At 54.0% G+C, this 22,563-nt stretch overlaps 2 protein-coding genes across 6 annotated transcripts; both read right to left on the reverse strand.

The window, feature by feature from the left end:
* Positions 1-268: 268 nt before the first annotated feature.
* On the reverse strand, positions 269-8,815 carry SLC22A17 (solute carrier family 22 member 17). Of its 3 annotated transcripts, XM_043555813.1 has the most exons (12): positions 8,749-8,815; positions 8,167-8,421; positions 6,334-6,711; positions 5,657-6,166; positions 5,461-5,564; positions 3,169-3,323; positions 2,410-2,575; positions 2,075-2,220; positions 1,807-1,912; positions 1,430-1,647; positions 1,026-1,137; positions 269-908 (listed from the first exon to the last, which is right to left on the reverse strand). In XM_043555813.1, exons 4-12 carry the CDS (start codon positions 6,062-6,064, stop codon positions 620-622), a joined length of 1,704 nt encoding a protein of 567 aa, XP_043411748.1. In that variant the 5' UTR covers positions 6,065-6,166; positions 6,334-6,711; positions 8,167-8,421; positions 8,749-8,815; the 3' UTR covers positions 269-619. The 3 variants fall into 3 exon arrangements, with proteins under 3 accessions (XP_043411748.1, XP_043411747.1, XP_043411749.1); XM_043555812.1 differs by lacking the exon at positions 8,749-8,815 and having other exon boundaries at positions 5,657-6,163; positions 8,167-8,279; XM_043555814.1 differs by lacking the exons at positions 8,167-8,421; positions 8,749-8,815 and having other exon boundaries at positions 1,376-1,647; positions 5,657-6,163; positions 6,334-6,652.
* EFS (embryonal Fyn-associated substrate) lies at positions 8,223-19,669 on the reverse strand. 3 transcript variants are annotated; one of them, XM_043555816.1, is made up of 7 exons: positions 18,235-19,668; positions 13,725-14,003; positions 13,325-13,465; positions 12,500-13,222; positions 12,046-12,135; positions 10,641-10,911; positions 8,223-8,842 (listed from the first exon to the last, which is right to left on the reverse strand). In XM_043555816.1, exons 1-7 carry the CDS (start codon positions 18,250-18,252, stop codon positions 8,832-8,834), a joined length of 1,533 nt encoding a protein of 510 aa, XP_043411751.1. In that variant the 5' UTR covers positions 18,253-19,668; the 3' UTR covers positions 8,223-8,831. The 3 variants fall into 3 exon arrangements, with proteins under 3 accessions (XP_043411751.1, XP_043411752.1, XP_043411750.1); XM_043555817.1 differs by lacking the exon at positions 8,223-8,842 and having other exon boundaries at positions 9,679-10,911; positions 13,725-13,836; positions 13,923-14,003; positions 18,235-18,249; XM_043555815.1 differs by lacking the exon at positions 8,223-8,842 and having other exon boundaries at positions 9,679-10,911; positions 18,235-19,669.
* Between the last annotated feature and the right edge of the window lie 2,894 nt (positions 19,670-22,563).

Genomic DNA, 22,563 nt, shown 5'->3' on the forward strand with positions numbered 1-22,563 from the left:
CAACAAAAACTTTTAATTGACCCAACACCTACCTTGCAGTGTTGGAAGGGGCTAAATGATTAAGTGAAGTTTGTAAAGTGCCTAGCCCAGTCTTTAGCTGCATAGCAAGCCATCAGTAAAGGGTGGTGGCTGTCTGTAAAGTAACATGGGGTGGGGGGAGGGGGGAAGGCCCAGGGGAAGGGGGAAGGGAGATTGTTGCTGATTTTGGTTCCACTAAGAGAAACCTTCCCCGAAGAGACAGTACAACAGAAGGGAGGGAAGTCCAGGCTATGATATGCTCATTTATTCAAAATGTCTTTATTGAAACAGAATGATAGAGCAAGAAAGAACGAGGTCTGGGAGGATGTCTTTGGGCACAGGATGGAGCCCAGACCTAGTGGTTACACTGTGGAGCTCGCTCCCTGTCCCCTGACTCTTGCCAAGGAAGTGAACACAAAGCAGCAGGGAGGAGATGGGGGTGGGGACAGCCCTCTGAGCTCTCCTCGATGGCTGGCATGAGGTGCCTCTGAGCCTTCTGGACAGCCCTGCCTTCCTCACTCAGTCCTCCCAATTGGTTCACCAGGGCCTTATACCACCTTTCCGTACAAGCCAGCCTCCTGCCAGGGTGCTCAGAGGCCACTCAGAGGGCAGGGTTGGGGGTGGCAAGCAGTGGGACATGGTCACAGCGGTTAGGGGGTGGCTGCCGCAGCAGGGAAGGCCGGCGGCACAGCTCCCCATCCCGCAGCACTTCGGGCAGGAGTTTGCGCTTGGTCTCCGGCAGAAGCATGATGCTGAGGATGCAGAGGAGGGCACAGGCCGCCAGCACCACATGCTGCAGGAAGGCTCCGTGGCCCATGTGGAGGCGCTGGGCTGGGCCACTCAGCCCTCCAAGAGCTCCCAGTGCCATGATCAGGCCCAGGCCTCGGCCCCTGGGAGAGATGGAGGAGGCACTCAGCCTCTAACCATGGGCCTCACCCCAACCCTTCTCCAGCACTTTCCCCTCCCTCCCTCAGGCCCTTCCTCAGCCCCAGCAACACTGCGCTCACCGGACAGTGGTAGGGATGACTTCAGCAGCGAGGAGGGTGCTGAGGATGCCAGCAGCTTGGGAGGAGAAGAGGCCAAGGACAGAGAAAGTGGTGATGGCAGCCTCATTCAGATCTGGAGGGCCAAGAGGGAGGATGTGAATGGAAGTGAGGAGATCACGCATGGCCTAGTCCCTGGCTTCATCCCCTTGGTTCTCTGATCCCATGGCTCTAGCCAGGTGGGCTCTCTGGCTATCCACTAATCGACTAGGGAGAACAGACAGGGTTGTGTGGTCTGGTGGGGAGGATTGTGGAAGATCTGGGCAGGGTCTGGTCTGGACTTGGGAGGTAGTGGCTGAGCCTGCCTGAGGCACCTCTGCTGGGGTTCCTTTGCTCAGCCCACACTGTGGGGAAGGGAAGATGCTCACAATCCCACAGGCCCAGCAGGACCAGGGACGCAATGCCAGTGAGGGTCATTGAGAGTAGCAGGATGCCCCGGCGGCCAAATCGGTCCACGGTAACCCCCAGGAAGACGCAAGCCAGGGCTGCTGTGCCACTGGCCAGCAGAGAGCACAGGTAGAAGTCCGATGGGCTCCCTCCTCCTCCCACAGGCTGGTAGCAGTGGCGAATGGCATGGGCAATAAAGCTGTGAGAAGGGGGACAAAGCAAACAGCAGTGTCTGAATCCCCATCCACAGCCTTCCACCACCCTGGTTGCCCTTGGCAGGGGTCCTCAGGCCTTCCCCACCCAGCCAGCCCCCATTCCAGCTACTGGCCTGGCCCTTGGCTCAGACACCCAGGCTCACTTGGTGAAGCCCAGGATAAGCAGATTTTTCCAGATGTTGCGGTAGTTGAGGAGGGAGGCGAAGGAAAAGGAGGATGTTGCAGGGAGAGGGCAGGTGTTCTCCAGGTCTTTGGGAAAGAGAGAGGAGCTGTCTGTTAGAAGAAACAGCTGAACCCAGGGTCCTCCACATGGGTGGTGGGGACCCTGAGAGGTGGCACAGCTGTAACCATGGAGAGGGCACTGTCATGTGTACATGTGAAGCATCACCTGTAGGGACCCCTGTCTCTTACCCTGCAGGGCTTCCTGGGCCTCCTCTCCCAGCATCTGCCCATGGGGCCGGTTCCGCTCAGCCAGGATCCTCAGCACGGATTGCGCCTCCTCAATCTGTCGCTTCACTATTAGCCACCTCGCAGACTCCAGAAACAAACCAGGCCAGCTAGGGGTGGGGGTGGGGGTGCACTCTGAGGTCTCCTGATCCAGGGGTGGGAAACTCCCACCTCTGAAGGGCTAGGGCTGGGACAGGCCTGGACAAAGGGCAGTGGAGAAGAGGAAAGGTCTCTAGGCTAGAGCCAGGCTGGAGATAGAGGTGGAAATGGCCAGACAACAGGTGGAGGATGATACTAACCCATAAAACAGGAAGAGGATGCAGGGAGCGGTGATCATTCGCTGAAGAAATCGCCAGTCCTTAGACACAAGGGCCAGGCCCAGGAACAGGAAGTGCCCCCCCACCCCCACCAACTCCCCTGCCAGGGCCACCCGAAGCCTCTGGGTTGGGTCGCACAGTTCCAGGCCTAGAGATACAGCAGGGACAGGGAGGAGACGCCAGGGAGGAAGGAGGCATGGGAGAGAGGAGAAGAAAGGGAGGGAGGACAGAGAGCAAAGTCAGACCCAGAGTGGAGGCTGTAGTCATCACCTCCCACAGACTAACCTCTGAGTGGCAAAGAGTGGAGAGACTGTTCAGTCCTCTCTCCTCTCCTGAAACTTGGGAGGGCTCAAGGGTCAGAGTCCCTGGTGGGTTCAGCATTCCCAGTTTACAGGGCCTTTCACATCAGGCCTCTTATTTGACCTTCATATCAACTCTTGTTCAAGGACATACAGCTAGTCAGGATTTCATTTTTAAATAAAGCTCCATTCCCTGACAGCAGTAAGTCAAGGGCAAGGAAGGCCTTAAAGATTGGAGGGCTGGCGGGGAGGGGTGTGGAGAAAAGCAAAGTCCCTGGATCCTTCAAAGGCTGGGGCAGAAAGGCAGCTGAGATCCTGGACAGCTGAAATTGGGGACTGAAAAGGGACTGAGGGGATCCTAGGGGGCAGTGGGAACAGCCTGGGAATGCAGACAGGCAGGCATGAGCCCCAAGGGAAGGACATCTGGGAAGTTGCCACTCACGCATTAGGTAGACACCAAGGTCAACTCCGGCAAGCAGAAAGCCCAGGAGGAATCGGAGGGCCATGACACCTGTGGAGGAGCCTGCGGCAGCCCCTCCCACTCCGCAGGGGCCCACCAACCCCAAGGTCAGCAGCACAATCCCTCGACGGCCAAACCTGGAAAGTGGGGAGGGCCTCTGGTCACCCAGACTCCCTGGGAGAGGAGTTGCTGGGTGGAGCCCAGCTGCCCCCTTCAAACTTGGAGGTATGAGGACTGGGGTAAAAAGTTGGACTGAGGCTAGAGAAGATGGGAAGGGAAGGGGACCATGGATAAGTGATGTCTGCCCACTGGCCACTGGGATGTAGTTATGGTTCTGCAGGGGTGGGACCATGGACTCTTGTGGATGGGGCTATTGGTCAGAGATGAGAGCATGGAAGTGAGACCAACCATTAGAGGGGACAGGATATTGTTTAGGAGACTTAGAACCATTGATTTCTGGGGATAGATTGGTTAGTGGGGATAGAGCTTGTCTTGCTCATACTGGTCAGGTCAGTGGGGATAAAGCTTGTGCTCATACTTGTCAGAGGAGATGAAATCACTGATATACGGGGTTGGGACTATAGGTCCCTGAAGGTGGGGCCATTGGCTACTTATGCATGGGGATAGTATTAGTGTAATGTAGCTATTGATCTTAGGGGACTGATTGATTTGGGGGGATATGGCCATTGTTCTATGGGCTGTTTCATGGGTCAATTAACCCATAATGATGGTCAGTGGGGATAGGGTCCTTTGCCAGAAGATCCACTGATCCATGGGAATGGAACTATTTATTAATACATGGGGTAAAAGTATTGATCAATGGGGATGATCATTAACCTTTGAAGATTGGACAAATGATCTTTGGGGATGGGGTGGGAACATTAGTCCTTGGGTGGATGGGCTATTGGTCAGTGGGGATGAACCTATGGGGATATGAATTCATGGGGATAATCCGTAAGCAGGGGGGGGTCACAGACCAGAGAAGCTGAGACTATTGGTCAGTGGTGATGGTCACTGAGTATGAGTCAGTGGAGGACAGGACTACTGATCCTTGACAGGCTGGGCTATTGATCTTTGGGGATAAGACCACTGATCTATGGGGATGAAGATAAGGGTCACTGATCATTGGGAAGGGAGACTGATCTCTGAGAGTGAAACTACTGACCCACACAATGGGGCCATTTTTCCATGGGGGTGAGCTTATTGGTTTATGAGGCTAAGGGTACCGAATTTAGGAGACTGAATTATTGGAATTTGGGGATGAGGGTATTATTCCATAGGAATGATGCTATTGGTCTATGGGAATGAGGCCACTGATGCATGAGAATGGGCTGTTGACCTGTGGGTATGTGACTATTAGGCAGTGAGGATAGGTATTGATTTTAGGGATTATTGACTGTTGGGTTGTCTTTGATCCGTGGAAGTTGAGCTATTAACCCATTTGGATGGGACTGTATATGGGTGGAGATGAGTCTAATAATCTATGAGGATGATCAGTGGAGATGCAATACTTGGTCAGTGGTGATGGTGTCAAGAATTAGAGGAACTGGGAGTTTTGATCCCTGGGAAAAGCTATTGGTTGGTGGGGATAGGCTGTTGATTTTTGAGATAAGGCCATTGATTCATGCAAATTGGGCTTTTGATCTGAGAGGATCTAAGAGCACTGAAGACCCATGAGGATGGGACTATTAATCTCTGGGGGAGGGGGTGCTATTGTGGTCATTGATCTATGGGGTTTGGACAACTGACCCATAAGGGTGGAGTCATTTGTTTGTAGAATTGAACTATACAGGTCAGTGGGATTGTGGCTGTTGATACTTAGGAATTAATGTAATGATCTATAGGAATAAGGCCCTCGAGATGGAATCCATCATGTGGATGGGGCTATTAGTGGGGATGGGTCTGTGAAGATGGAGAGGGAGGTGGTTAGTGATGACAGGCACAATAGAAGAGGAGCTAGGACTTTTGATCTGTGGAGATAGCTTTTGATCAGTGGGGATGGGGTTATTGTCTTTGGAGATTAGCCACTGATCCAAGGATATGGGGATGGGGAATATGTGGTAGTGTCCCCTTGTGCAGAAGAGGTATGGAAGGAGTATTTCTTGATGGGGAGTGAAGTTGAGACAGGGATGGGATGCATATCATTGAACAGAAGTCCAGAAGACTGTAGAGTCCAGCGGATCCTCTTCGACCTCTTGGAAAGGCCACTTGCCTGGGCTAGCCACCCTAGCACCCCCTCCTCTCTACTTGCCCCATCCCCACGGCAGCCCTCACCTGTCCGCCGGGTAGCCCAGGAACAGGTAGCCAGAGGCAAAGCCCAAGATGAAGAGGATCTGCTCCAGGATCACCTGCCAGCCCAGGTCACACACTAGATCCCACTGGGGATGTGAGAGGGATACAGGGGGCTTGAGGCCCTTTGCTCCTCGCTCTCGGCCCGCCCCCAGACCCGCGGCCCAGCAGGCTGCCTCACCTGGCCAATGGCGTTGGTGGTGAGCACCGGGAGACCGTTATAGTCCCAGTCCTTGAGACAATGGTTGAAGTCCGGCGGGGCAAAGCCGCTGCACGAGGGGTCCGTACTGGTGGCGACGCGGCTGGCGGCGCTGGCTGCTAGGGCCGCGCTGGCGACGCTGACGCCGCTGGCGTTGGGGGGCTGCTCCCAGCCGGAGGCGTTGGGGGCGAAGCCTCCGTAGTGGCAGTGCAGTGGGGGTGCCAGGGTGAAGATGGGGTCCGAGGCCATGCCCAGCGCCACGAAGAGCACGGGCAGGCAGCAGAGGCCGAGCTGCAGCTGCTGGCCGCCGCCCAGCGCCCCCACCTGGGCGAGCAGCGCTTCAAAGCTGAGGGGGCCGGGGGGCACGGCCAGCGACAGGCTGCTGCCCATTCCGTCGCCGCCCGCGTCGCCCTCCCCCTCCCGCTCCCTTTCGCGCTCCCGCTCACCCTGCAGCTGCTCCGTGGGCACCGCATCTCCGAGGGCCCCGACCTGCTGGGGGGTGGGGGGAGAAGGGTGAAGCGGAGAAAGCCGCAGAGCAAGGGAGGAGAGCCGGCGCGAGGAAGGCGGTCAGGGGCCGGGAGTGCGCGGGAGGAAAATGCCAGGCTTTCGGCGCGGGTGCGGGGGGATGATGGCGTAGCCTCGGGGGCGCGGGCACTTACTCCGTTGGGGCTGGGAGTGATCTCTACAGTGCTGTCGATTTTGCTGCCGCCCCCGCCATTGGGCTCGGGGGTCCCGGTGGCCACCCGGGGAGCCAGCTTGCCGACCGCGGAGGCCCTGTCGGCCCGCACCAAAAGGATGCGCTGTCCTTTGGCCCAGTGGGGGCACCGATGCCCGGATACAGAGGCTGGAGAGACCCTGCTCTGCAGCTCTGCAGCCGCGGGCGCCTCCTTCGTCTCTGCGATCTCTGCGCTGCTTTCCCCTCCCCTTCCTCCAGACTCTCCTCCCCTTCCCACGTCAGCAGAACCTTCGGTCCAGACTCTTCGTCAGAGACAGGAAGGGGGGCCAGGGCCCAGGGGCTCTGTCTCCGTTCTCTGGGTCTGCGGGCCATTGCGGTAAAAGGAAAGAAAGCTGAAGGATAGTAGCTAGTCCAGGCAGTTGCCAGAGATACCTCATTTGCTTCCAATTCTTCCTCCTCATTCATTCATCCAACCATCCATCCATCTTTCCATGCATCCACTCATTCATCAGTAAAATTTATTAAGCATCTATTATGTGCCTGGCCTTGTGCTAGGCTTTGGGAGATAACAGGATGGACAAGACCCACCTTGGAGTAGCTTACTGGGGAGACAGCCATTTATACTGGCGACTACAGTACAGGGGATGAACATGGAGGGCTGGGCTGGGCTCTGTACTCAGCCCTGGCTGCAGTCCTCTACAAGACCACATCTCTGGGTTTCAGCACCCCCACCCTGGCGGAGTCTTCTTCATCCTCAGCATCATTTGGCACTGTTGACCACCCCTTCCTCTAAACACTTTCTTTTTTGGCTGCTAAGTCTCACACTCTCCTGGTTTTCTTTCTCTTGCTCCTTTTTTCTCCATGGCAGGCTCCTCCTCCACCTCTTCACCATCATTCAGTGTCTTCGAACCTGAGGCTTGGTCCTGGGCCCTCCTCTCATTTCATTGTTCTTTCCACCTTGGGATCTCACCCATGCTCACGGCCTCGGCCTCATTCACCCCCAATGTAAACAACACAAACCTAATCCCTGGATTTACACCTCTAGCTCACATCTCTCTTCTGAGTCCCAGACCTATGTAGCCACCTCTTATTCATCTTCTTAACCTTGGGTGACTCACAAGGACCTCAAACTCAATACATCCAACACCAAACTCACACTCTTCCCCTGTAACGTCTTCTAGTGCTTCTTTGCCTTGTGAATGGTACCCTCACCATTCAACTGTGACCATATGTTCAAGGTGACAGCCCTTGCAAGGACTCCTCCTTACCCCCATATCAAATCGTTTACAAAACCCTGTCCATTTTCCTTCCTGCATAGTTCTCAGATACTCTGCTTTTCTACCATTAGTCAAGCTACCTGTTGCACAGACTACTTGGGCCTCCTAACTGGTGTTCTGCATCCACTGTTTCTGCTCTGTTCCCTTATCTGTATTTATAGTGCAGATGGAGTGTTTGTTTTTTTTCATAATGCAGATCTGTTCATGTCCCTTTCCTGCTTAACAGCCTTCAGTGGCTTCTCCTCACCGACAAGGTATAAATAAATGCTAATGTTCCAGGAGCCTCATACATGCTCCTGCAGGCCTGGTCCCATGCTCCCTGGTGCTCTACCTCGCTTCTTTCCCCAAACTGCACTCATCACACTGGACTTCTTTCAGTTTTTTCTTCAATGTCACAGGGCCCTTGGACAAGTTAATCTTTATGGCTTGAAGGCTTGTCCTCTCCTAGTCAGTTCTCCTCATCCTTCAGCATATTTGCACATTTGTCTCAGAGAAGCCTTCCTTAACCCCTAGAATTACTACTCAAAAGTGTGACTTACAGACTAGAGCTCCCAGCTCATCCAGGAGCTTGTCAGAAATGCAGAATCCAAGCCTTTGAATCATAATCTCCATTTTATCCAGATCCCCATGAATAGGTACATTCAAGTTAGAGGTACACTTCTCTGAGATTTGATACCTAACAGGTACTTGATTCTTCATCTAAGGTAAGGGCTATAGAGGAGTGTCCTGTTAGTCTCAACCAGGAAATCCATTGCTTCTTCTCTCCACTGGACCGCACTTCCAATTTGCCTCCTCTGTTCAGAAAATTTCCAGATATGAGAAGCCTTCCAATACATTAAGCAGCTTCCCACTGCTCCCCTCCACCCCCGCCCCCCCCCCCCCCCCCCCCCCCCAGCTCATTTCAGTATCTCTTTAGGATTTACTTTGGTGCTGTCACAGTCAGCATTCCTTGGGGATTCATTTGTCTGTGTCCTTATGTCTGCCCTGGAATTATAATCCCTTAACTTTATGTGGCTCTGGGCCCTTCACATATATTATCTTGTATGGCCTCTCAACAACCCTGTGAGACCATTATGATCATCCTCATATTAAAGATAAGCTTAGGACTCAGAGGGACTCACAGGATTTACCCACAGACACATGGGTACATGGCAGATCTGGGACTTGCACTGAAACCTCTGACTTGATTTCCAGGTTGATCTCTTTACATTCTTCCTGGGAGATGGAGGACAGCCCTGTTATAAGTCTTCAATACATAGTGTGCATTTTGGTGACCCCAGAATCTGGAAGTGAGTTTTCTTTAAGGGTGATATGAGAAAGAAGGAACCCAAAATGGAGAAGGTAAATGCATAGAGGGTGCCAAGAGACCTGAACTGTGACTGAAGCTTGGGGTGCCTCTAATCCAGTCACTGTGCTAAAATGTCATTTGGGAAAAAGCACAAATGAAGCAATGCATCTGTGGCTTGGATTTCTTCCCTGTGGTAAATGGCTGGAGCGATCCCCCATCTAAGCCATGGCTCATCAATTTCACCAAAGCATGAGGACTATGGACTAATTGCATTCACCTGCTCCTCGGCTCCTCTAAAAGAAGGTGTGTCTAGAAAGGCAGTGAGCAGGAGGACTGGGAAGGAAGGTTTAAGGGGCCAGACCTTCTTGGGTTAATCTAAGGCGGAGGGTGCCCAGGCCAGCCAGCAGCACTTTCCAGTTGGCCAGAGCTGTCCTGTGGTGCCAAGCTGAGAACAGGCCTTCACTGGGATGACGTCTTCAGCATTGCACCTTTCAAGGCTCTTGTGAGGCCAACCTCTCCACAAGTGCAACTCTCTAATGACATCATATGATAATGAAGTCTTGGTGGAAAAGCCCCCATCACTAACAGTGTCTGCCTTCTGGGAACGCTAGTTCTCAGACTCTTCTCAGTTCTCTCATCCCTGGGGCCTCAGCTCAGCTAGTACTCTCAACCATCCCATCTAAAGTCTCCTTCAACAGCCTCTCCTTCATCCAGTTAGTCCCTCACATCACCCTGTTCATTTCCATTACCAGCAACTGTCAAATCTGTGGCAGGTATTCTTTTTTATTTACTTATTTTAACTGACTCAGTTATATCCATCCCACCCCCACAATGTACCTTCAGAACTGTGCTTGGCACATCATGGGAGGTGAAACCCACCGAATGAATAGTTTTTGGAAAAAAAACAGCAAAATCTCCCCCCCAAACCTAAAGACATCCTGCCCACAGTGTGTATTCCATAGGTTTGGCCTAGGGGTGCCAGGCCTGGCCCCTCCCCCAGGTGCCCAAGAAGCAGAGTCAGAGAACCAGACAGCAGGGCTTATTGAGGCCCAGTTCTGTCCTGCCTGCTGTGGGGAGGAGCCCTTAGGCCTCTCCCAGACCTCCACATTCTGGGTGGTCAAAATCATGCCGTCACTTTCAGCTAACAGTAAGGTGCTGATGTCCTAGAGCCAAGAGCCAGGACAAAAAAAGGAATCTGGATGGCTCCAGGTTTCAGCCACCCGATTCTCTGGGGGGCCAAGCTTTCAGAGGTGGGTGGCAGTGCAGTGACCAAGAACTTCCACCCCAGGCTGAGGGAAAGAGTCCAGTTCCTCCCTGCCCCAAGGGGCCTGGCACCTGCCCCTGACAAAGCAGGGAATAATATTAAATATAAATAATTTATACAAAATGGCTCGTACAAAAAGCTGTGGGGGGAGGGGGGAGGGACATCTCTGTGAGAGGCTGAGATGACTGGAAGGGGAGAGATGTCCCCACCTCTCCTGGTCCCTAAAAACAGAGCCCTCCTGCCACCCAAGGCCCAAAAGGGGGCTCTGGCAGGCAGGAGAGGGACAGAGCAGGACCCTCAGGGGGCCAGGCTGGAGAGCAGAGTGGTGAACTGCAGGGCCTGCCCTGCCAGCTCTGCCACACGCTGTGTCATCTCTTGGGCTGCAAGGCGGGACGGGTAGCCCAGGGCGGCCCCCTTGACAGCCAGCACAGTGGCTCGCAATGCCTGGCCCAGCGCTGTACCTGCAGCCCCGACCTGTGCTCGCAGAGGGGCGGAGGCTGCCAGCCGGCCCAGGGTGTCCCCAACAAACACCAGGCGGTGAGCGGCCACCACCACCCGCTTGCCATGGGGCACGAAGAGGGGTGGGGGCTGGTTGGCCTGGGTGCTGGACATCAGGGCCGCCACGGCTGCCTGCAGTGCTGAGTAGTGGCTCTGGCACTGCCCGGCGTAGAAATGCAAGAGCTGTAGATCTCCGGTGGGCAGATCCAGCGGCTCCCCTGCAGACAGGGCCTCCTGAGGGCAAGAGGGGTGGTTGGCGGGATGCTCTCAGTAGTGCCACTTTTGCAATCGTTTCCTCCCTCCTTCCCTCCCTCTGTTCCTCATTCTATCCTTTCTACCTGAGCTCTTCCCTCTGCTCATCAGAAAATTTAAATTCTCACAGCCAGTGGCAGGAAAGTGCCCAGAGGTGATGTCAGATAAATCTAGATTCAAACTGAACTTGTTTCCTTATAATCTAAAATGGAGAATCTGGTACCATGCTGTCCAGGATCAACATAATGTAAACCACATGTGTAATTACCATTTTTCTAGTAGCCATGTTAAGAAAAAGAAACAAACTGGAATGTTTTAACTCCAGATATAAAAATTGTAATTTCAACCTATAATCAACATATAAATTACTTAGATTTCTTCTCACACTAAGCCTGCAAAACCTGGTGTGCGTTTTATAGTTACAGCACTTTTTGATTCAGACTAGCCACATTTCAAGAGCCTAAGAGCCGCACATGACTAGTGGCTACCATACTGGATAGTGCAGTTCTAGTATCTGCCTCCCAAGGCTGTGCTGCAGTTAATGATGCAGCATATAGAAAGGGCTTAGAACAGAACACTGTACATTGTGAGCACCATATGAGTACTAACTATGGCTGTGATTAGTGTTGACACATGCGATGTGCTTATTAGCACAGGGTCTGTACTTGGTAAATACCCGATAAACAGTAGCTACTACGCTCAGGACCGGTCCACACAGTTGAGGAGGCCACCTCACTTTCCTGAGGCCCAGAGAGATTATCTGGTGGCTTCAGGGCCCCTGGCTGTTTACTGGTGGAGCCGGGATTAGAAGCCAGGTCTCTTAGGAACCCAGGAATTCACAGTTGGAAGGAGCCTCAGAAGTTACCTGGCCTAGCTCTGACCCACATCCCAGAACTCTCTCTGCTTCCCTGGCTGCTCGGTTTTCTGATTCCTCTCCAACACATTCTTTCCCCTCTTTCTGAATTCCTAATACTCTTTTTCAGGTCTCAGCTCCTTCATGCTGACTCCTCTGTACTCCAGCTCTGGCTCACCGAGCTCTTACCCCCATCCTAATATCTCTCCCTTGATGGTTCCTCTTCCTGGTCCCCCTTCTCTAGCACTGACCCACAGGGTTACCTGCTGCTCCGGTGGCCCCCTCTCCAGCAGTTCAGGATCCCCTGGGAAGGCTTTATCCAGGGGCCTAGATCCCTGAGCTTTATCCATGCCCTGCAGGAGGGATCAGGGTCTCAGTGCAGTGGTGGGGGAGCTGGGAAGGTGGCCTCCCCGTGTTCCTGCCCTTTCCCCCTCCGCCTTCCTTCCTGAGGTTTCTTCTGCCATCAGAGATTCCAGTCCCTTGACTCCAGGTCTGGGAGAAGCCCTGGTGGCAGGTCAGATGACTTGGGGACCCTAGGCTGGGTTTAGAAGGAATGTGGCACAAGTACAAGTGGTGGGACCAAGTACTGGCGACCCAGGCCATAAGGTGCAGGGCCAGTGAAGAAAGGGAGGGTCCCTCTGGGTCCCAGACCTTCTCACTCCTCCCCTTGGCTCTCTTGGGGGCATTTCCGGTGGGGGTGTTGGGAGGTGAGCTCACCTTCAGGTGGACATAGTCATATTCCTCGGCCATCGGGATGCCCTCATACTCATTGTGGTGTCCTGCTGGATCATCCTCTACCTCCCCACCTTCTGGATCCCCCTCAACCTTGGGGCCCCCATAGCCAGGCAGGCGAGGTGGGGGTGGGGGCAGAGGCCGGTCCTGGATGCTGCCCTTTCGGCCTGGAGCAGGAGAGGGAGCTGGGGAAGGGTTGGGGGCCTCAGGAACAGGCAGGGCAGGCAGAGGGCGGCGGGACAGGCTCTCAGCTGAGGGCAAACGGGGCCTGTGTGGGAGTGGGGGGCTTCTGGCCATAAGCAGGGCCAAAGTGTCCAGGTCATTGGAGGCAGAGGCTCCTGGGGGCTCTGGAGAAGGGGGTGCCTCCGGCCCGAGCAGGGGCACATCGTAGATGCCCTCATCAGTGCCTCCACCTTCCCCATCTGCTAGCAGTTCCTCTGGTGCTTCATACAGATTGAGCAGGGCTGATGCCCGTTTCAGGTTGGAGGGGGCAGCGTAGAGGGGAGGCTCTGGTTCCCGGCCTCCCTCCCACTCCAGATCTGGCTCCAGTTCTGATGGTGGCTTTGGGGCCAAAGGCACATCATAGGGAGCTTCATCCTCTTCAGGGGCCTGTGAGCCAACCCGGGCTAGAGGGCGGGTAAAGGAGGCAGGGGAGTCGTAGGGGCCACTGGAGGGAACTCGGAGGGCAGTGGGGGGCACGTCATAGACCTGGAGAGGGAGCAGAGCCACCAGTTACCCTCAGCCTCAGCAGTGGACCCCACTGAGAGCCCTCTGTTCCCTGACCAACATACACAGACCTCTGGTCCTCACCTCCAAGGCATCTCCAGGGGCAGCTGATTGGGTCCCACTCCCTCTGGGGACCTTGTAGATGGGATCAGGGGAGGGCGGGCAGGGTCCAGGTGAAGGTCCTAAGGTAGGACAGGGCCGAGCTGGGGGTGGCACCACATATACCTGGGGGATCAAGACAGATGTGTGGGTCAGGACCAGGAAGCAGATAATGTATGCCTTACAGGAGCTTAGATCCCTTCCAGCCCCCACCCCGTACCAATGGGGAAACAGAGCCAAGGAAGGGTTGGCAGGCAGGTTTCACATAGTACAGGATCAGTGAAGAGCTGCGGTCTCAGGACTGCCCTGCCCCACCTCGCCGCAGGCACCAGTGAAGGGGAACTAGGCTCTTCTGGTTTGGGGATGGGAGGGCTCTAGCTCTCACCTCCTGGTCCTCATTGCTGTGCTCTGGGGCTGGATGTGGTGAGCCATGCTGGGCTGGGAGCACCTGGGTGAGGCTGGGCTGGGGTGCCGGGCCAGCAGGAAGGAGCTTCACTCTGTTGGCGGGCACAATGCCCTGCTGGCCATGCAGGGAACAGAGGCACCAGCCGTCCAGCCCACCAGCGCCCTCCCTCTGCAGTACCCGTAGAACATCCCCTCGGCGGAAGGACAGCTCCTGGGGGGACTCAGCAGTGTTGTCGTAGAGTGCCCGAGCCAACTGGGCCTGGTGGGTGAGGTGGGAATGGGGAGATGGGTCTCACACATATATATCAGGTCATGACATTCCTTGCTCAAACATTTTGGAGCTCCCCATTTCCCACAAGCTAAAAATCTGACCTCCTGACTCCGCTCTTCCTGACTGGTCCTGACTGGTCTCCAGCTGCATCCCCTGCATTCCTCCTCTTCCTTTCTATTCCTTGAACTAAAGAAATTCTCACCTCAGGGCCTTTGCACTTGTGGTTTCCTTGACCCAGAATGCTCTTGCCCTGACTCGTCATCTGACTGGCCCTTTTTTTATCCTTCAGTTCTCCTTAAGTGTCTCCTTCTCGAAGAGGTCTTTTCTTCACTCTTCTCCCCACCCCATTCTGTGTCATCTCCACTACTGTTCCCTTCATAATACTTTACACTATTTGCCTATTTCATTTCTATTCTATTTATTCCCCTGCCCTATAAGCTCTGGGGAGCAGGGACTGATGTATTCCTAGCCCCTGCAATAGGGCTCCACCTGGAATCAGTGCTCAGTGAACATATATTGAATGAATTTCCTCCAAAGCTTTGTGTACATGAGAAAGCCCTGCTAACGTCTCCCATAGAATCTTCTTCACCCTTCCTGTTTCCCAGTCAGCATCCCCCACAAGCAGAAGGTTAGATTAAGTGGCAGCAGACACCCATCAATCTGAGGGAGACTGGGAAAAATGCAGCCCAGACAGTGCCTAGGCATAAAAAGGAAGAAAACAGAAACTGAAGCAATGCTTTTGTTCTCAGTCTGAGAAAATAAGGTTCTATCAGAGGAAGTTGAGGTTACCATGGAGAGGAGAAAAGTGTATACACTCCAGTGTGTGTGTGTGTGTGTGTGTGTGTGTGTGTGTGTGTTGCGGGACTGGCAGACCAACCAAGAGCAAGCATTTACCATCCTGTTTCCAGTCCTGTCTGGTCGGGACATCTAAGTTTTTTTCCTCCAAGAGTCACATGCTAAGGTGGTAAGTCACAGATATTAAGTGCAAATTATGTATCCAGACACTGTGCAAGTCATTACACTAATCATCTCATCTCATTTAATCCTTAAAACAACCTTATGAGTGGGGCGCCTGGGTGGCTCAGTCAGTCAAGCATCCAACTTTTAATTTTGGCTCAGGTCAAGATCTCATGGCTCAGGAGATCGAGCCCTGCATCGGGCTCTATGCTAACAATGTGGAGCCTGCTTGGGATTCTTTCTCTCTCCCTCTCTCTCTGCTCCTCCCCCACTCTCTTGCTCTCTGAAAATAAATAAATAAACTTTAAAACAACAACAACAAAAACAAGCTTATGGTGCTCCTGGGTGGCTCAGTCAGTTAAGCAGCTGGCTTTGGCTTAGGTCATGATCTCATGGTTTGTGAGCTCGAGCCCTGCATCAGGCTCTGAGCTGACAGCTCAGAGCCAGGAGCCTGCTTTGGATTGTGTATCTCCCTCTCTCTCTGTCCCTCTCACTCTCTCAAAAATAAAAATAAACATTAAAAAAATTAAAAGATAAATAAAAAATTTTAAAAAACAAGCTTATGAGGAAGGAGCCTTCATTATCCCCATTTGGAAAGGAGACTGGGACAGAGAGAGTAGGACTTTGCCTACAACACATGAACCCCAGGCTGTTTGACTCCAGAGTCCGCGTTCTCAATCACTCCCTATTACCTCTCCACAATCACAAACGTAAGGTTCTACTTTTCTTCTTCATATGTTAGTAACTTAACCTCTTGGTTAAGTAGAGTCCATGACTCAAACATGACTCAAATACATTATGAAATCTTCATTATTCCCAATTTCCCTTTGGTAGCCACCCCTCACAGGGCTCTGGTTCCATGTTGTTCTTTGGTAGAATCAAGCTTACACCACTCACAATATCAAAATATATTCTGGTTTGGTTATGTTTGCTAAATGACTGCGCCTGCTGGCAGGATCCCAGGCAGTGGTGGTGGAGAGCAGGTAGTTAGTAGTTAGACATAACTACCTAACAGGTAATTCAGCAAAACATCTCAAGCTAAAGATCTCTGGCAGACTGCATTTGGCCACCAGGCCCTGGAGAAGGAGGCTCTGCTCAGCCAGCATGAGTGCATGTTCCTCTTGACTGACATTTCCCTTGGGTGGAGAGGCTGTCCAGCCCTTCATGGCTTGGTGATTTTAACAACAAACTGACTTTTTTCCTCCTGCCTCATTCCAAACTCCTCAAACTATTTTCTGATTATATTTTGGCTTCTAAATGATATTGTTTGGGGCACCTGGGTGGCTCAGTCAGTTAAGCATCTGACTTAACTCAGGTCATGGTCTTGCAGTTCGTGGGTTCAAGCCCTGTGTCGGGCTCTCTGCCATCAGTGCAGAGCCTGCTTCAGATCCTGTGTCCCCCTCTTTCTGCCCTTTCCTGGCTTGTGTGCACATCTGCTCTCTCAAAAATAAATAAACTTAAAAAAAAAAAAAGGATATTGTCCCACAGAAAGAAAACATGCCAACCAGATGACACAAACTCCTGGTTAGGTCCACACTTTTCTAAGTGTAAATTAGAAATTAGTACTTTGGATTAGACAGTGGGTTAAAAGTACAGTTCTGAAGCAGACAGACTTGCGTTTAAGTCCTGGCCCTATCCTTTTCTAGCTGGGTGACTCTGGGTAGGTTGTTTAACTTTCCCAAGCTTCAGTTTCCTCCTTTGTGCCATTTCATATCCATATCCAAATATCCATTTTCAGGGGCACACAGGTGGCTCAGTTGGTTAAGCATCTGACTCTTGATTTCTGCTCAGGTCATGATCTCACGACTCATGGGATGGAACTCTGAGTTGGGCTCTGCACTGACAGCATGGAGACTGCTTGGGATTCTTTCTCTCTCTATCTCTCTTTCTCTCTCTGCCCCTCCCCTGTTCACATGTGTGTGTGTGCTCTCTCTCTCTCAAAATAAATAAACTAGGGCCAGTAAATACTCGATAGATACTAACTGTTATTAGGATCCTGTGAGTTTGATTGGCACAAATGCCACCTCCCACCTCTAGGTAAAAAGAAAAATCTACCTCCTGGGACCACAAAGCTGACAAGCTGACCAGCTTCTGTGCCAGCATCTTTATGTCAGAATACCCCCACCATTTTCAGGCTCTGAGCTAATCTTACCATCACACAGATTGAGGAGCTAAAAGGAGTTTGGTCTGAGAGTGATAATCGAACTCCTTGAGGGGTATGGGAGAATGTCAGGAGCCATGCTTCCAGCCTCATAAATCTCCTTCTCAGAGCACCCATTCAGAGGGGGCCAGAAGGCACACAGCAGACTAGCTTTCCCTGGGGAATCACAGCGTCTGGGAACGGTGGAAAGGGGACAGAGTTGTTTGAAATCAGACTATAAGGTGCACTGGACAGAAAGCAGAGGTGGGGCTGTGGAGAGCTCCTCTTTGTGCTCAGGTCTGAATTCCATCCAATGGGGCCAGACCTCTGGGCCTTACAATTTCGGGAACCCAGGCCAGAGTTGCTGATAGACTGACTGATGATGGGTGTGGCCACCTCTGCTCTACCCCCTCCTCAGGGGCCCAGCTGACTTGTGAGGGAGTGGCTGCCTTAACTGGGGATGGGGGTGGGGTGGGCGGGTAGAGTGGCAGTGGGCCACACGCTCTCTAGGAGGCCTCCTCCCACTGTCCCATCATGCCAGCTGTCTCCTCCCTTTGTCCCCAGTCCCCGGAAAGTGGCCAGAAGCTGGCTGACATCACCTCTCCTCCTCCCTCTATTTTTGCTGTCTCCCTAACAGATCTCCTTCTTTGGCTCAATTTCCCCCCTTTCCTCCATACTTCCTCTAGAGAAGGGCCTCTTTGGCCTCTCCTACTTTCCTGGAGCCACCTCCATTCAGCCCCCTCCCAACCTTTTACTTGCCTCCCAATCACAAGCCCCTGCGACCACCGGTGGCCATCTGTTCCCGCCCATAAAACAGCAGATAGGACTCGGGCTAGACTTGCCCCCTCCCCTCCATCCAGAGGCAGCCACCAGAAAGAAAAGAGGAGAATGGGGAGGAGGAGGGGAGATGGGGGAACCTAGACCCAGAAGGAGCTGGGGATGAGGAGTGAGAGGGAGAAAGGGAAACAAAAGTGGGTTGGGGGGGCGGGGGGAGACACAGCCTCCCGGAGGAGAAAGGGCCCAGGGAGAGAGACAAAGAGAAAGCAGAAATAAAAGTGACAGGAGTGCAGGGCAGACCGTGGAGGCCAATAGCCCGCATCCTCCTTTCCCTGGTGGACTCACCGACGTGGCTATGGCCATGGCCTTGGCCTCCTGTGTGGCCTTCTCCAGGCCAGGCTCGGTTTCGCTGAGTTCAGCAGCGGCCGACCCGCACCATGGAGGCGGCCCCCAGCTGCGGCGCCTGAGTCGTGGCCTCCGCGGAGGTTGGAGGAGGAGAAAGAAAGCCCACAAAACTCCCCAAATGGGAGGCAGCTTGGCCGGGCAGGAGGAGGAGCGGGGCGGGCCGGGGCGTCGCTGCGGGACCTCATCCAAGGGCGCGCGCTCCGTGCTGTCCCGGGGGCCACGGGGTTGGCCAGGCCCCCGGAGCTGCCTGCCCTAGGCCGCGGAGGGACCCCGGGTCTGCATGGCCCGAAAGCTCCCACCCAGAGCTGGGGCAGGCGAGGAGGCGGGAGCTGGGGCCGCGCTCGACGACTCGCCAGGCCGCTCAGGACGGCCCCGAGGGCTGGGAGAAGCCGCAGAAGCGGTTGGGCTGGACGAACGAGTTCAGAGGCCAACCCTCCCCACCCGGGGGCCGCGGCGGAGAGCGATGCTCCCAGGGCTGTGGTCGGGGCGGCCCGGGGCCCTGCGGCGGCCCGGCTGCGAGGGGGTGGGGCGAGCGAGCGCTGAGACGTTCGCCCCTCTTCAAACTCGCCCAAATTGGCGAAAGAAGGCCAGGCTGGCGCCGAAGGCCTCCGAGAGCGTGGCCGTTGGGCTGCGTTGCCCGAGTGGTTGCGTTCGGCCCAGACACTCGCACCCCCCGCGGCGAGGCGGCTTCACACTCACGCACACTCTCCCTCAGGACGCCAGGGGCTGGGGGGGGCGCCGCGACGGAACCTCGCTCCCCGCACGCGGGCTCGGCCCGAAGGGGCGGGACGGCCTTCCTCGCGCCGTCTCGGGGCCCACCCGCGCGCCGCCACACCTCAGCCTGCTCACGCGCACCCCCGGCAGGGCCCCTCGGCGCGCCGCGGAGCTCTGGGCAGCTCCCAGGTGTCTCTGGGGACGGAGAGGAAAGCCACAAAGCAAAGGAAGCAGCAAAGAGAAGGCGAAGGAGGAGCAGGGGCCAGGGTCCTGTGGACTCGCCTGGAGTGGGTAGGGGGAACACTGAAGGGGCTGCGAAGGCTCCGGGGGGTCGCGCGTGGCCTTCGGGCTCAGCCCCTACGCGCGGTTCCCCTTCCCTCCCCTTCCCGGGCTCCTGGCTCCCTCTCAGGGCAGTTTCTTCCTCCTCCCCTCGGGCCCTCTCAGCTCCGGCGCGGGACTCAGTCCTGGGGATTAAAAGAAAGGAGGGAGGGGAAAAGGGAGGGGAAGGGAAGGGGCGGAGGAGAAAGGAGGACGATCCCTCCAAAGGCGGGTGTTGAGTTTCAGCTCGGGACCCTCGGGCCAAACTGCACGCCCCCTCCCGGGCCCTGTACGCGGCGCCTTTTCCTCTCTCCGTCGCGGAGGACCTCCCGGTCGTGTGGTCTGCTTTCTCCCGGGAGCTTCCCTCACCCCGCCACGCCCCCGCTCTGCCCGGCCAGCCCCGCGCCGCTGTCTGCCTCCCTTTCGTGAGCCCCACATCTGTCTTTCCCTTGGGAGGGAGCGCGCTCCTTCTCCTTTCTGGGGTCCTCAGCGGAGCGTCTCTTCTCTCTTGGCGTTACCACCGCAGGGGTGGCAGGGGTGACCGGCCGTTCTTGCGGGGGACAAGGACGGGGAGCTGCGGCTGGACATGGATTCTGGCCCTGGCGAGAGAACATGAGCCTGGTCCCAGAGCTGCAGGCTGGCGGGTTGTGCCGCTCTTACACTTCTCTGCCAGTCTGGGCCTGTCCACCGCCCTCACTCTGGCTCACTCTGCTACCACGCGGAGCAGGAGTGCGGACTGCGGGCACAAAAGGGCAGACCTCTTTCAGAGGAGCTGGGATCAGCTGCAAGAACAGGGTTCTTGGGTTCCCACACCTCTCCTGACCTATTACTACTCCTTAGTGTGTGCTGTTCCCTCCAGCTACCCCTACCAACTGCTTCTTCCAATTGAGACACACCTCAAGGCCTCTTAGGCTGGAAGGGAGCCTTCCTTCTTCCATTTTTGAGATTCCTAGTATTTAAAAAAATTAGATGCTAAACAGGATTAAAAAGCTGTAGTAGATTTTCAGTGTTTACATTTAACAAATTAACACTTCAAATACATAAAGCAGACAATGACTCTAGGTATAACTTCATTTGTAGATAACATCAGAAGTCTAATTTAAGGCCCTTTGTGAACCTGAGGCTCCCTCCTCTCCTCACATTCCACAGGCCCACACATCCAGACATTTCCTAGGAGGGGAGGGGGATACCTGGCCTGGCTCCCCCTCCCTGTCACCTGGGCACCTGTGAAGAGCCCTGTGGGACCTATGGGGTGGGTTAGGAAGAGATTCTGTTCTGGTCTTGACTCAGAGTTGGGTGCAGACCTATGGGTGGGTCTGGGAACTCCAAACAGACTTAGATGCCCTTAGGGCAGTAGAGGAACGTATAAATTTCCAGATGCCTCTGAAGGGAGAGCTCCCCATCCCAGCTCCAGCCCCATCCAATCTCCTCCAGACCCCAGCCCTGGGGGTCCTGGATGCCTGGAACACAGACATTCAGCTGCTGGGGAGTGACTTGGTATGCTCTGCCCAGAGGACTGTCAAGGCAAAAGGGGGCCCAAGATGGAAGTGGGCAGAAAATCCAACTCCCAAAGATGAATGCTCAGACAGGCACAAGGAGAAATAGATGGAGGTCAGAAGACTAGGCAGAAGAGAATTGCTAGGACCAGGCAGAATGGTGGTTTGGGAGGCGGGCATTGGGGCTCACTGCCTGTAGTTCAGTGCCTGGGGAAATAAATGTAGATGAGGGGGAGCAGAGTACAAACCTGCAGGAAAATAAGAATATGCTTTTGGAGTGCTCAGGCATGGAATGTAGCTTGTGAGACTCAAGAATGAATCCTGTTTTATTAGCTATGTGATTTTGGCCAAGTTATATAACATCTCTGAGTCTCAGGTCCTCATCTGTAACAGTGTCTTTGGTGAAGAGCAAATATATGTAAAATGCCTGGGGCAAAGATCTCCCTCCATGAATTTTCTTCATCTTGCTGCCCCCCCACCCCCCACTTTACTTTCATGAAAATTGGAAGTGTTTCTTTGTTGAGGACAGGAAGAGCCTTTCCCTGTCCTTATCTCATCTTTGCCTTCTCCTTTGCAGAGGTTTAAGGCGATTCTACCTTCTTCAGGGAGAGCTCTGGGCTCCAGGTAAGGTTGGAGAAAACCCAGGCTGGCAGTTAGACCCTGGTTGGGCAACAGCCTCAGGCCGCTGGGCCCTCAGCTTCAGGGCTTACCCTGGTCATATTCAAGGGGCAGAAAGGAAGGAACCCATTCATCTGGCTTTCTGGGCCCCAGCTTCTCTCCCCTTCCCAGCAGGGCCAACTGCTAGTCTCTTCCATCCCACACCATGACTTCCTTGACCTGTTTTTATTCCTCTTGCTGCTCAAAACTCAGGCGCTCAAGAATTCTTCCAGTTCTCCTCTCTTTGGACCCCACAGCACCCAGATTGCCTGGATTCTACTCCTGGTTTCAACACTAGTTAGTGACCTTGGCATGGAGCCAAGGAAGGCTCTTGGAGCCTCTGGTTCCCTGTCTATAAAGTGGGGATAATAATGGAACCAATAGCATCAGGCTTGTTGTGAGGTTAAGAAATTCCTAAAAAAAGGGCACCTGGACGGCTCAGTTTGTTAAGCATCCAACTCTTGATTTCAGCTCAGGTCATGATCTCAGAGTTCATGGGGTCCAGCCCCACATCGGGCTCTGCGTTGGCAGCATGGAGTCTACTTGGCATTCTCTGTCTCCCTCCCCCCGTCTCTCTGCCTCTTTCTCCTTCTCAAAAATAAAAATAAATAAACATTAAAAAAAAATAAAAAATTCCTGAGAACAGTACCTGGCCCATGTTGTGTAAATGTTGGGTAAAAGCAACTATTATTATTGTTATTTGATGGCAGCCCTATGGGGGCAGCAGAAGGTCAAGGAAACCGTGTGTGCCCTTGAGAAACTTACCTCACGTAGATCATACTCGAATCCAGTCAGTACCTTCCCCCTTACCTTGGAATAAAGTCCCAATGCTCTACCACAACCTGGAAGACCTTGTGTGATCTGGCCCCTGCCTACCTCTTTACCTTATCTCATCCCACCCTCCCCCTTATCCTTCGTTTTCTATCCACACTGTCCTTTCTGTTTCTCAAATATGCCAAGATCTTTCCCACCTCTAGGACTCTGCATGTCCTGCTGCCTCTCCCTAGACCACTCTTCCCCCACATGCTTTCCATCATCATGTCAAATTCTGCATTCTCAGAATGGCTTTCCCTGGCTTTCAAAG

The sequence above is a fragment of the Prionailurus bengalensis genome, chromosome B3, assembly GCF_016509475.1.
Source record: "Prionailurus bengalensis isolate Pbe53 chromosome B3, Fcat_Pben_1.1_paternal_pri, whole genome shotgun sequence".
In the NCBI taxonomy this organism is placed as follows: Eukaryota; Metazoa; Chordata; class Mammalia; order Carnivora; family Felidae; genus Prionailurus; species Prionailurus bengalensis.

Coding starts and splice junctions, on each gene's coding strand:
- SLC22A17 (XM_043555814.1), bottom strand. CDS start 6,064: ATGGGCAGCAGCCTGTCGCTGGCCGTGCCCCCCGGCCCCCTCAGCTTT. Junction 2,576..3,168: donor CCTTGGTGTCTACCTAATGC/GTGAGTGGCAAC, acceptor CTGTATCTCTAG/GCCTGGAACTGTGCGACCCA. Junction 1,138..1,375: donor GCAAAGGAACCCCAGCAGAG/GTGCCTCAGGCA, acceptor TTGGCCCTCCAG/ATCTGAATGAGGCTGCCATC.
- EFS (XM_043555815.1), bottom strand. Junction 13,466..13,724: donor ACAGCAATGAGGACCAGGAG/GTGAGAGCTAGA, acceptor TTGATCCCCCAG/GTATATGTGGTGCCACCCCC. Junction 13,223..13,324: donor CCCCTGGAGATGCCTTGGAG/GTGAGGACCAGA, acceptor CTCCCTCTCCAG/GTCTATGACGTGCCCCCCAC.